This window comes from Armigeres subalbatus, chromosome 3, assembly GCF_024139115.2.
Source record: "Armigeres subalbatus isolate Guangzhou_Male chromosome 3, GZ_Asu_2, whole genome shotgun sequence".
Taxonomy (NCBI): Eukaryota; Metazoa; Arthropoda; class Insecta; order Diptera; family Culicidae; genus Armigeres; species Armigeres subalbatus.
In genome coordinates this window covers 212,218,609-212,231,770 of record NC_085141.1, presented here as the reverse complement: position 1 = coordinate 212,231,770, position 13,162 = coordinate 212,218,609, and the positions used below count along the sequence as shown (strand labels likewise).

The 13,162-nt window shown below is 38.7% G+C and overlaps 1 protein-coding gene across 5 annotated transcripts in view; it reads right to left on the bottom strand.

Annotated features, from left to right (window-relative positions):
• The window catches only part of LOC134219137 (potassium channel subfamily K member 18), a 185,978-nt gene that overhangs the window by 28,511 nt on the left and 144,305 nt on the right, over nucleotides 1-13,162 (bottom strand). For all 5 annotated transcript variants that reach the window (XR_009981493.1, XM_062697836.1, XM_062697835.1 and 2 more), the window contains 2 exons: nucleotides 9,491-9,627; nucleotides 9,238-9,361 (listed from right to left, as the gene is read on the bottom strand). Coding sequence is in view for 4 of the 5 variants with exons in the window: in XM_062697836.1 (XP_062553820.1) it covers nucleotides 9,238-9,361; nucleotides 9,491-9,627 (261 nt within the window). In the remaining variant the exon portion in view is untranslated. The remainder of the gene's footprint in view (nucleotides 1-9,237; nucleotides 9,362-9,490; nucleotides 9,628-13,162) is intronic.

Below are 13,162 nucleotides of genomic sequence, written 5' to 3'. Positions count from 1 at the left end.
TCATCAAAGGAGAAAACATTCTGAATCTCATAAAATAAGGCGCACTCCAGTGGGCAGGTCATCTGATAAAATGTTAGAAGATAGAATTACAAAACCAATATTCATCAGAGAACAATATAGATGCCAGAGATAGATTATTGTTTCAGCAAAGATTTCAAAACATAAAAAATAACACTAAAAACACTTTAGGAACGCTTGAACTTTAGAAATGTTTTCCAATATTCTATACACGTGTCAAGATAGGTTAACTATATAGATACGAGAATGGAAAAACCCAGAGTAATCCACCTAGCGGTGATGGTGCCTTTCTCGTTTTTTTTTCGAGTGAGTGATTTCTTCGCACTTTTGGTGAAAAAAAAAGTATTTTGGCCATAACTTGTGAGCCCATAGTCCGATCCGGATAATTTTCAGCTAAATTTCAATAATGGGACCGGATTCTGCATCGAATGCAACTGCTGAGGGTATGTGCCTAAAATGAGTGAGATTTTGAAAAATGTATTTTGGCCATAACTCCGAATCCCATAGTCCGATTCCGTCAATTTTCAATACGAAACAATAAGACAGGATTCCGCGTCGAATGCAACTTGTTGCGAGCAAATCCGTTAAAGATAAGTGCCTGAAAATGAGTGAGAATTTTGTATGTGTTTCTTATGTAAAAATATAATTTTGGCCATAACTTCGAAACCCATAGTCCGATCTGTCCAATTTTCAATACGAAACAATTGGACAAGATTCTACGTCGAATGAAACTTGTTGTGAGTAAATCAGCTAAGAGTAAGTGCCCAAAAAGTGAGTGAGAATTTTTCTTATACAATAATATATTTTGGTCATAATTCCGATTGGGCAAAATTTCAATAAGAAACAATGGGACAATATTCCGCGTCGAATGCAACTTTCGGTTACCAAATCGGTTAAGGATAAGTGCCTGAAAAATGAGTGAGATTATTTTGCGCACACCATACACACACATTAGGGTGGTTCAAAAAATCGATTTTGCTCCACAGTGCTCATCTGATTCTTTACCATGTTCTGAGTGTCCTCTGAAAATTTGAGCTCATTTGGAATAAAACAGATTTAGCACAAGCCGTTTCAAGTTTGCATGCAAATTAGTATGGGGAAATTTATTTTTTCACTATACTGTTAATGAAGTTTCCCCATTAAGCGCAGGTTAAAAGAAAACCTACATAGCTAAAAAAGACACTCAACAGCTTTCACCCAACGAAAATCGCATGTTGATTAATGGTCCCAATAATTAGTAATCGATTTTAAGACAGGTTGCGAATCTTTAGTCATGATCGTTAAACTTCTTTGAGGGCATCACTGAAATGTGCAGTGCAACATAGTAGCCTGAATTTGTGTGTGCTATCTTTCGCGCCACGAGCAGCAATGTTGCCCGTTGATGAGTTATGCAATTAGCTCCAGAAAACCACGGAATAGATTAAATTCGATTACTAATTATTGGAACGATTAATTGAGATGCGGTTTTCACTGAGTGAAAGCTGTTGAGTATTCCTTTTAGCTATATAGGTTTTCTTTTAACCTGCGCTTGATGGGGAGGCATCATTAACAGTATAATGAAAAAATAAATTTCCCCATACTAATTTGCATGCAAACTTGAAACGGCTTGTGCTAAATCAGTTTTAATCCAAATGAGCTCCAATTTTCAGAGGACACTCAGAACATGGTAAAGAATCAGATGAGCACTGTGGAGCAAAATCGATTTTTTGAACCACCCTAACACACATACACACACATACATACATACAAATTTTTACCTTACACAGTTCCTGTCCGGACACGGTTGTTTCCGCCAATATTTGCACCGGTGTGGCCATGCGTCCTCGCCATTCTGCCCGGCGTGTAGCAACGTAGAGGAGACGCCAGAGCACTTGTTATTCGGTTGTCCGAGGTTTGCGGAAGCACGTAGAGGACCTAAGCGTGGACAACATCGCAGAGCGAATGTGTCACGATGAAGATACGTGGAATGCGGTAAGCAGAGTCGTGAGGCAAATAATGTCAGAGCTGCAGTGTAGATGGAGAAGGGACTAGCAAATAAGCGTCGGCTCGGAGTAAAAACCAGCATAGTGAGCAGTATTTGGCCTCGGGTCGTCGGGGCGCCGATGAACCGGAAGTCTTCTGCCAACCGGAATCGTCGGACCGACTTCGGCACTCGATCAGTCAACCTGCTGAAGAAAGAAGGAAGTGCTTCGGGTATGTAGGGCACCGCCAGGGCGGACGTCATCCACCACCGGAATTGTCGGACCACCTCTGCAACCCGAAGACGAAGTCGGCGCAATGCGCGAAAGCGTCCCCTGCGATAGCCGCCGGTAGTCGGGGCACCATCAGTGCGGAAGTTTCCTTCACCGGAACTGGTGGACCACCCTCGACGCCGGGGGAAGTCTGTAGGATTCGAGTGAGGAAGTTTGCGGCACGACCGCCGAGGGATGGAGACAACGTAGCAGTGGATCTCAGCAAGCCAGTCGGCGAACTAGCCTAAGCTAGGGGCCGGAGTTTTAGAAGAAGTGCATGAGCACAGCCCCCCCCCACGAAGTAGTCGCAGCATCCCGTGGTCCCGGGGGGATCGAGGCAAGGAGGAAAAGGGTAATTTGTTGCAAGCAAATCGGTTGAGGATAAGTGCCCGAAAAATGAGCGACATTTTTTACGCGATTTTTACGTATAAATTTGTATTTTGGCCATAATTTCCGATCCCATAGTCCGACCTGGCCAATTTCCAATAGGCAACAATGGGAAAGGATTTTGCGTCGAATGCAATTTGTTGCGAGCAAATCGGTTGAGGATAAGTGCCCGAAAAATGAGTGACATTTTTTGCGTCGTTTTGTGCGCACACACACACAGACATCACCTCAATTCGTCGAACTGAGTCGATTGGTATATAACACTATGGGTCTCCGGGCCTTCTATAAAAAGTTTGTTTTTGGAGCGATCATATAGCCTTTACCGTATACTTAGTATACGAGAAAGACAAAAAGGCTTCAAATGTGTATAAAATCAATTTTGAGGGGTAAATTACAATGATTGATCCAATGTTGGGTTATCAATTGACTTTTTGTACGTCGTATTAGAGAAAAAAAAATAAAAATCACTTTTTTCAAAAAAATTGCCGATGGAATATTTTAAAACACCCCGTACCTCATTTCTGACTTTCTGTGAAAAAAAAAAATCAGAGGTACATGAAACTTCGATAATAATCCATTTTTTTACACCGTGCGTGTTACCCATAACTTTTATTAGTTCTTGTAATTTTCAATTTCATAGAATTCGAAAATATTTGAATTTGGTCAATAATTTATAATTAATGTACGTCTAATGACCCAGCTACAATAGTAAGCACAGCGCCAGCGGTGCGTTTTGACAGACATGGGTTTACTGCCCGGGCAAAAGCAATGAACTGATCTGACTTTTTATCTCTTATTTCAATCAAGTTCATATCTCATATAGCAATCCAATCACAATTTGTTTTTCTGGCGTAGGATTTATCTGACAGAATGTTGACACATTTTGAATAATTCAAGACAAAATTTTCAAAACGATTTATCTGCTTTTGTAAACAAAGATTCAAACGACGATTTGACGAATCTGATAGCTCTCCCACGCAAACTAACACCATCAATAGGTAGGTGTAGGCTTCCGCTACCTGTTGATGGTGTTGGTTTGCGTGGGAGAGCTATCAGATTCGCCAAATCGTCGTTTGAATCTTTGTTTACAAAAGCAGATAAGTCGCTTTGAAAATTTTGTCTTGAATTATTCGATTTCTTGTATTTCTAGCCATTTTGTATCTGGCGGAGCCGCGTAACAGCCGAAATAAACCAAAAATAGCATTGATCACCATTGCCGAGATGAGTTATCTAAAATTTTGGTATCGGTGTATAAGCTTTTTTGACAATTATTTGTTGATCTTCAGTAAGTAATCCATCTCTGATCCATAATTGAACATCATTTTGTATATGTTGTAAAAAATAGTTATCTTTTCTAATTATAAACACCCACATGTAGCTCAACAATATTATGTCACCAATTGGGGTAAGTTCGACACCTGCCTTCGAATAGCTAAATTCCTCTGTTTTACTGGACTCATCAGTCGCATAATGTCATCATTGGGCATGACAGGTCTAGGGGGTAATTATAAGTCATGAACAAAAGCGCTAAAAAAACACCGTATTTTTTAGGTTTTTTGCTCAATACGTTCTCTAGTGTTATGCATGATTTATTTTCAACCCTTCCAACATGAGGCTTGTCACCTACGAAACTGGTCATTCTCATTCCTTGTCATTTCTGCATCAAACGCATTTAATTGTAAATCGCTGGTATTAACAACTTTTTAAAATATTACAAATTAAATTGTAGATCAATATTTACATTAGTTAGTAAGTTTCCTTTAGTGAGCAAACACAGCCATTTGCATTTCTCTACCATTATTCGCCTTGCAAATTGATAAAAGTGCAGGCATGACATGTGCTGGAGTGGTGGATCTTACAATCATGTTCTATGCCTTGAAATAAAAATTAGATTTTGCAGATTTTGAATAAGAAAAGCTAATAAAAAGTATTTTATCATTACATTCAAAGTTAATTGCCTATATGCCGGGTATTAAGCCACCCGGTGTGGAAATTAATTACTATGTCTGAAACTTGATTGATTATGCATATGTACAACATGTGATAGATTTAGTTCGGAAAAGGTATTGGAGGGTAACCGCCCCTTCGGTGGGGTTTGATCCCACGACCCCAGTTCACATGACAGGTGCTTTCCCTACTAAGCTACGAAGGACCTCCGTCGTCCACCGCAGCTTAGCGGGTACTGATGAAACCAAATTCCCAGCATCAGGTACCAGCCGATCTCTCGCAATACATTTTTAGAACTAACTCTCTCAAATTTATTTTTGTACACATCTCGCGCTTAGTTTCATAGAGGCGTAACTGTATTGATCCGATGTTTTCTTTTAATTATTGTACCGAATTGCGCTAGTTTGTCGACGATTTAATGGCTTGGTGTGATAAAGGATGATTGTATCTTGCACCAGACTCAATAATCACGGAGTAGCTTTTGAAACAATTGAGTTATTGATAAAATATAAAATCGATTAAGCGAAATCGATCAATACAGTTACGCCCCTATGAAACTAAGCGCGAGACATGTCAACCAAGTAGGATGAGTATTTAGTATTGTCCGGCTCCTACACACTTGCTCACGCATAGAATTTGTGATTGGTTGTTTTAATAAAAAAGTTTGTCATATGCAACTAACTATTTTTGTCAAACCAACAAACAATTTTTGTCACATCAATAAGTACGTATTGTTTGATCCACTATATTTAAGGTCGAGTTAACAATCTAGTTTGTTGAAAATGAAGAAGTTTTTTGAAACTTGTAAAAAAAATTCACAGTGTAGTGCTAGAGAAATTAGTTTCATCCTTGGATGTTTCATCAAACTAAAAGAAGAATCCTGTGGAATTATTGTGCTTAATAGTAAGTTTTATTCATGCTCATTATTCTAGGTTTTTCGTAAGCTACAACAAAAAAGCAGTTCGATCATTTAGTAGTTTGCCAACAACACATTCCAGAAGCTGAATTTCAAAATGTGTTGTATGGTGGACTTCTAGTGCGAAGGTTTTTCTACAACTCTGCCTAATGGTTCGTTGTTTGACTTCCACTAGTAACGGAGTTATAGCTTTAGTTTCAGTTACTTAGACTAAATGATAACAAAATTCCAATCGTTTAGTTTAAGTTACTGCAATTAGTGCTCTAACTCCGTTATTAGTTGAATTCTAATAACGAACCATTAGGCAAAGTTGTAGAAAAACCTTCGCACTAGAAGTCCACCATACAACATATTTTGAAATTCAACTTCTGGAATGTGTTATTGACAAACTACTAAATGATCGAACGCAAATTACTGAATGATCGTTAACATCCTTGTTTAGGAGTGACAATAAGTATAAAAAAAATGTATTCTAGTGGAGAACAAGCCACGGATTACGCATCGCTGCAGGCGTTATTCGTGGAACAAAAAAAAAATGGAGAAAAGGATCATTTTATGTATACATAAATTAGTGACCGATTTGTACAAAAATGTTAATAAAAAATATATTGATTAAAAACAGGTATGAAAACTGCATTTTTTATTCACAAGAAATGAAAACAAAACATCTGGAGGACAAGTGTCAAAATAAACATATTGTTCAATCAACAAACCGGATTGTTGATGTAACAAAATTGATTGTTGAATGAACTGTCATTTCGATTTCTGGCGATAACTATCAGGATTGTTAACAATAAATTCGGGTTGAATTCAACAAAAATGTTTGTAAGCCCTCAGATAACAAACATGTTTGCCGAGTTTGATCCGAATTTTGTTAAGAGAACAAACTATATTTCTGCGTGCTTCATCAGCAACGGCGCTCAATGAAGTAGGGTTATGTGAGGTTGTGCCAGTTTGGTCGTCAGATCCCAACCCGACCACACAAGCGAAGAAAGGGTCGCCACTCGAGTTCAGTACATTCAAAGTTAATTGCCTATATGCCGGGTATTAAGCCACCCGTGTGGAAATTAATTAGGGGAGAACGGTCCAAAATGCACCCCTTAAGCTTTTTCGATGTTTTCGCCCATACAAACAAAAATACCCCACCATTTCAACGTATAGGTGCAAAATTTACAAACCCAGCTACATTTTACAATGATCTCCTATTCAAAACAATAAGGTTTTCATAACTTTCTAACGCATTTAAAAAATGTTTCAAAAATAGGCCTGAGGCAAAACGCCCGAATGGTGGTCTAAAATGACTCAATTGCATGTAAAATGATGGTGAACGCATGGTTGTTTGTTTTTTCTTAATGGATTGAACTAGAATTTTACGGATGTGGTGGAAGAATAGCAAATCGTTAAATTTGAGTGAATATGAAGGGATTTTGCTAAATTTTTCCATTGGAGCTCAATGATGGATAACTAATTGTGAATTGTAATGGTAATATGGTTCATAAACGTGCTACAACAGATTATATGAGTGATTTTATGAGAGGCCATTTTGCCCCAGGGGTGCATTTTGGGCCGTTCTCCCCTACTATGTCTGAAACTTGATTATGCATATGTACAACATGTGATAGATTTAGTTCGGAAAAGGTATTGGAGGGTAACCGCCCCTTCGGGTGGGGTCATCAGTACCCGCTAAGCTGCGGTGGACGACGGAGGTCCTTCGTAGCTTAGTAGGGAAAGCACCTGTCATGCGAACTGGGGTCGTGGGATCAAACCCCACCGAAGAGGCGGTTACCCTCCAATACCTTTCCCGAACTAAATCTATCACATGTTGTACATATGCATAATCAAGTTTCAGACATAGTAATTATTTTATCATGTTTTTTAATTCTGTCTAAATTCTGTCTAAAAATACTGTTTGTGGCTGTAATTATCATATATATAATAGCCCTGTTTGTCTGTCCGGTGACTAGCCAACCAGACGCAGCACGCGGGGAAAAAATAAAATATTTGACCCTTAAATTCCTTTTTACTATCAGATGCAGAAAACAAAACCTGTGACAACCTTAGACAACCAGACACAGCATTTGATACAAAAAATCACAGACAACAGACGTTGAAAGATTTTTTTTTAATGCAGAAAAGAATCTACCACTCTTAAAAATTGCAAAAAAAAACACTTGCCACGGGCGCTATTGCGTCCACAAATAAACTAGTACAAAATATACGCGTATAATGTATTATTTGCACCCAGCAGTAATAAATAGAACAAACAACTTTTTCATTTTGATGCGTGAAATGTTCTCACATGTATCATAAAATCAAAAGAATTTATGCCATTATGTTGAGGTCTTTTCTAAATATTCGTATAAATTGGAAAACGATCTATTGCGCTCATTATTTTACTTGCTAGAAAAAGCTTAAAAATGAAAAGATTCTGAATCATTATGTTTTAACAACGCGAGACAAAAAGTCGGACAGAAACATAATTCTTGCATAATCAAACACAATTCAGAAGCCATCCCCCTCCTACAATTTGATTTTCAGGTTATGCTATCTTTTAAAGACATCTGATTTTACCACTGCTGACAGACATTTTGAAGTAAGATGCCTTCAGGGGATGCGATGAGGTGATCAGCATAGCATTTCAGGCAATGGTAAAACCACAATTGAACAATTTCATACACAAAAGAGCAAGAAATAATAGCGAACACATTTTACTTAACTAGTGTCAATCTAGGAAATCCTTCTGCTGCCATTTTAGGAAACCGCTACCTACGAAATACTTTTTCCCAAAATTCTGGAAAATTCATTATGCAACAAAGATTTTAGGAATTCTGGAGAATTGCCCTTCTTGGAATTGTGGATAAATGCTCCAGAGCGCTGATGAATTAGGAAATAAGCGTATACGAATTTGGTGGATCTGCTAAACCCTCTGACTGATTAGAGCTCTGTGTAAAGGTGAGATTCCAAAATGCAAAACGCAATGAAATCAGATCTCTGTACAAAAACGAATTGGGAACGCCTTAAGGCGACTCTTCTCATTATAATATGTCACCTTACAATTTTGGAGATGCAAATTTTGATTTTCAGTTGTGTGATGTAACTGTAGCATCAGCATGCATATTGTGAGTATGTTCCTAGCATGTTATTTTTTCCTAGATATGACTTAAGGAAGAAAGATTTGCAAATCAATAGTAATAATCATTTATTGATTGCTTATGTTTACCGTCTTGTGTTGAAGGTAGTTTTAAATTGTGATGATGATGAATGGTACCCTCTTAAATATTGTTTTCTTCAATAGTAAGTAAATAGAAAATAATTGGCAATGACAAATAGTTTAAATTTTTAGAAACTGCCTAGATTTTAGAAAGAGAAATAGTGATTTTGACATCCTTGTATACTTTTGAGATTGCTAGGTGTTTTAAGTGTTTTGGGACTATTTTGTTTGATGCTTTTCGCATGGTTTTTAGTTAAACATCAGATCCCAATTTGCTGTAGAAACCTCAAAGGCTCGTTTTCCCCAAGAGTGCTTTTTATTCCAGTTACAGTAACATACACAACGATTGACTTAGTTAATACGTACGGCTTCGTTGTTTTTCTTTGTTTCCATCAACAATGACAAAGAGTTTAAAGTTAATACGTACGGCTTCGTTGTTTTTCTTTGTTTCCAATCAACAAATTCAGCACTGGAGATGAACTTGGCCTTCCTTTTATTTACATTACAAACTTAAAAAATGTACTTACCGAAGCACCAGGTACTATGTCTCCGAATCCTATGCTGCTGAGTGAAATGAAGCAGAAATAGCTTCCATCTAGAATATCCCAATTTTCCCAGTCTGCGAATAGCCGAGCACCGAAAAATATATATCTGAAATAGAAAAATGCGTTTGGAGAAAAAAAGTAATAAAGTAGATTGATTTGAATTTCGGCGGCCCCCGGTAGGCGAGCGTTTCGCAAAAATAGGAATCCTTCAAGGAAAAGCACTTCAATTACTCACCCGATCATTATCATTATACAAATTGTAATTGGAACGGTTACAGTGTTCGTCTCGGCAGTGATTTCTTCCTCGATTTCGTCCTCCACGTTGGAGGTGGTGATGGTGGCAGTGTCGAACCCGTTATCACCCAGTTCCGACTGATTGATGACGACGGAGGCGGTGGCGGTGGAATTGAAGTCGGTATGAGTTGCGCAATCATGGGAAAATGGCGTGAAAAAGAAAATAAGGGTAAAAAGAGTAAATTTCGTTGAAAAATAATACCGGGAATAAAAATTTATTGTCGCACTTTGTTTCATTTCGCCACGCCGCCACAACGCGTGCGAACGGAACGTTAGCTTCCTTTTGCATAATGGTTTATTGCTCGAAGTTTTGGGGCAAAACATTCTTTTTGTAAACTTTTCTAATTCAAAATAATGAAACGGTGATTGAATCAGTTTATTTTGACTGAAGTGACTAGCATGCAAATTGAATCTTATCTTCTAGTTATATTAGTCGACCAAAATGAGTTTCAATATTCAAGGTTAAGATACATGTCTTCCTTTTAAAAACAGTCCAAAGTATTATAATAACAATTATTAATATTAAAAAACCATTTATGAAAAAAAGACGTTTATATAACTACGTTTACATCGAGCGACTGCATTGAAACAATTTGTATGTAGATATTTACAGATTGAATATTGAAAATTTCTTCGAAAAACAGTCGACATAAAACGGTATACACAGGATCAGCTAATGGCAACGGAAAGTTCCTGGTTTGTGGGGCAGTTTTGGCTTTTCGCTTGCAGATATTTTGAAACTAATTTTATTTTCTGGATGTTCCGTGTTTGATTAACAATATCATCCTTATTCAATTGCCTTTGACAGTTACGAGTTTTCCACTGATTTATCTGAACCATGTGGAAATTACAAAGTTTTTAACTCAAACTAAACTTAACAAAAAGTTCAAGGAGTACACGCCATGGAACTATTGGCATTTCATAGCCTCTAATTTTACATCCAACTTTTTCTTGAAAAATTGCGTTCAATGCAAGCTCCATAGTAATGACGACCTGTAATTTTTAAAAGTGATGGAAAATTGAGTCGAATCGAATGAAGCCTATTTGTTACATCTTGTTACATCTTAGTGCTTAATAAACACTAAGCTGCGAGGCGGTTCTGTCCCAGTGTGGGGATGTAATGCCAATAAGAAGAAGAAGATTTGGCGTGAATGCCCTCAATGTCCTTTTTTAAAGTAGATTCTTAAACAAGCATGAGTCCTAAATATTCAACGTCTCTAGACCAATTAATTCTTTGTAACAATTGTAACAATATGTCTTCTGGAAGGTTTCAAATATACGATGTTCTCGGCATACTACAAATAACACGATGGCTTCGTTCTTTGGCAGAAAGGCCCGTGTAAACCGCAAACAACGATTTGGATACCCTGATGGTAAATCAGGTAAGTTAGAAGTAATAATGTTATGCAATATATGCCGCCTTGGGGAATACCAGCTCTTACAGGTAACCACCTCCATTTAACCTTGCAACCAAGTTGAAAAGAAAGCTGAGTTCCTATCGGAAGGTAGAGCCATATAAAAAGAAGAAGAATAAACTACTTTTCGCAATATCTCATTAAAACACATTAAAATGGCAAACTTAAATATGTGTATCAAAAGTAAACATCTTTTCAAAAAAAAAGTAGAAATCTGACTGCCCTCACAAGTCATCAATCAAGAAAAAAAAAACGATGATACCCTGCAGTATCACACACCGCAGCTGGTCGGACGCTCGGTGGCAAGCGAGCCTCGAGCAAGCGAGCAAGCGTTGCAGAAGCAAACCCGCCTTAAGGTCACTCCTGACGGAATCCAAGCTTCAAAGTGCTCGCGTTTTCGGGGACACACCACTCGATTCGGAAGCAATGCACAACTGTAATTTTTGTTGATTTAGTTTTGCTGCATCGCAGCATGCGTGAAAAAATAAAAAGGACAGTTGTGCGTTGCTTCCGTATCGAGTGGTGTGCCACCGAAAACGCGAGCACTTTGACACTTGGATTCCGCCAGGAGTGACCTTAATACGACAAATAGAAGCACAAGTTTGTGATTAAAACACAACCGAGTGTTGTTCAATTCTGATACACATAGTTGGGTTGAGAGAAAAGGGAGTGAAATGTTACCAAAGCAGATTCGATGGATACAGGGGATTGACTGATATCCCATCGTTATTAGCTGGTTATGGAACAACTTCTCGCAAGGGCAGCTACTGTATAATTGGTAATACGTCAGTGCACTTAATGGGTTCAAGTCCCACCGGCAGCCGAATCTTTTTTCGCAATATCTCATAAAAACACCTTAAAATGGCAAACTTAGCTATGTGTAAAAAATTCTGAATTCTGATAGTTCACCTGTAGTGAGCGATCTGATAAATAATTTTGGCATTGGCGTAAATAACGAACCGTTCGAAAATTTGTTCCGGAATCGTTCGGAGATTTGCCTTGGAATTCTTTGAAGGTTTGTTTCAGAATCCTTCGACGATTTGCTTCGAAGTCCCTTGAAGATTTAATTCGTTGTCTCTCAACGTTTCGCCTCGGAATCTCTCAAAGGTTTGTTTCGAAATCGGTTGGAATCCCTTCCACGATTTACTTCGGAATCATTCGACGATTTGCTTCGGAATCCCTCAACGATTTGCTCTAACGTCCCTGGAGGATTCCCTTCGGAATCGCTGGAGGATTCTTTTCGGAATATATGTAGGATTAATTCGAAATCCCTCGATGATTTGCATCGGAATTCCTCGACAGATTGCTTCGGAATCCTTCGTCGATTTGCCTTTACATCCCTGAAACATTTCATACGGAATCAATCCCTGGAACATTCACGTTGGAATTCTTGGCGGATTTCCGACGGAATCTCTGGAACATTCCTGTCGGAACTCCTGCAATATTCCCGTCAGATTTCCTGAAATATTCACGTCGAAGTTCCTGGAGGATTCCATTCGAAATCTACAGAAAACTTACATTAGGATGAAGAAGCTATAGAGCCCCCCTCCCCTTCCTAGACATCGGTGCTTGTTACGCCAATGAATTTTTGGATCAGCATTTAAAGATGTACGGGGGCTTACGAGGCCCGAATATTGATTCGGATCACTTCCTTGTAGTTGCAAAATTTTGGTTCGTCTATCCAGCGTTACGAATTCACGAAATAACGGAACAATGATATCCAATGCTTGGTGGTTGGAGAGGTTGTTGAACAATTGCGCCAGAAGCTCAACGAGCAGATAGGAAATACCAACGGATCTGGCGACGTCAACAGATTGTGAGAAAATATCTACGAATCTGCGATTACAACAGCGCAGGAAGTGTTGGGCACTGCATAGCGAAGTCAACGAAATGGTTGGTGTCAGCGAGTGACGGACGAGAAAAATGTTGACTGATTGAAGTCGTATGTTTGTGGCCAGTACCTGATGCAATAGAAAACGTTATAGTGTAACAAGGGGCAGCAGGAACTATGTCCGAGCGCTTGACGATCCCTCCCCAGGCCATTTGCGAGTTGTTGTGCCTGTCTACGATGGGGTGGGGTTTGACAGTGGGCCCTTCAAAGCGTACAAGCCCAAGTCCTTGTGACACGCTAAACAGACCTGACACGACGGCCCTCCGACGAGACATGAGGTTTGCGCTGATCCAATAAGCAGTCTACG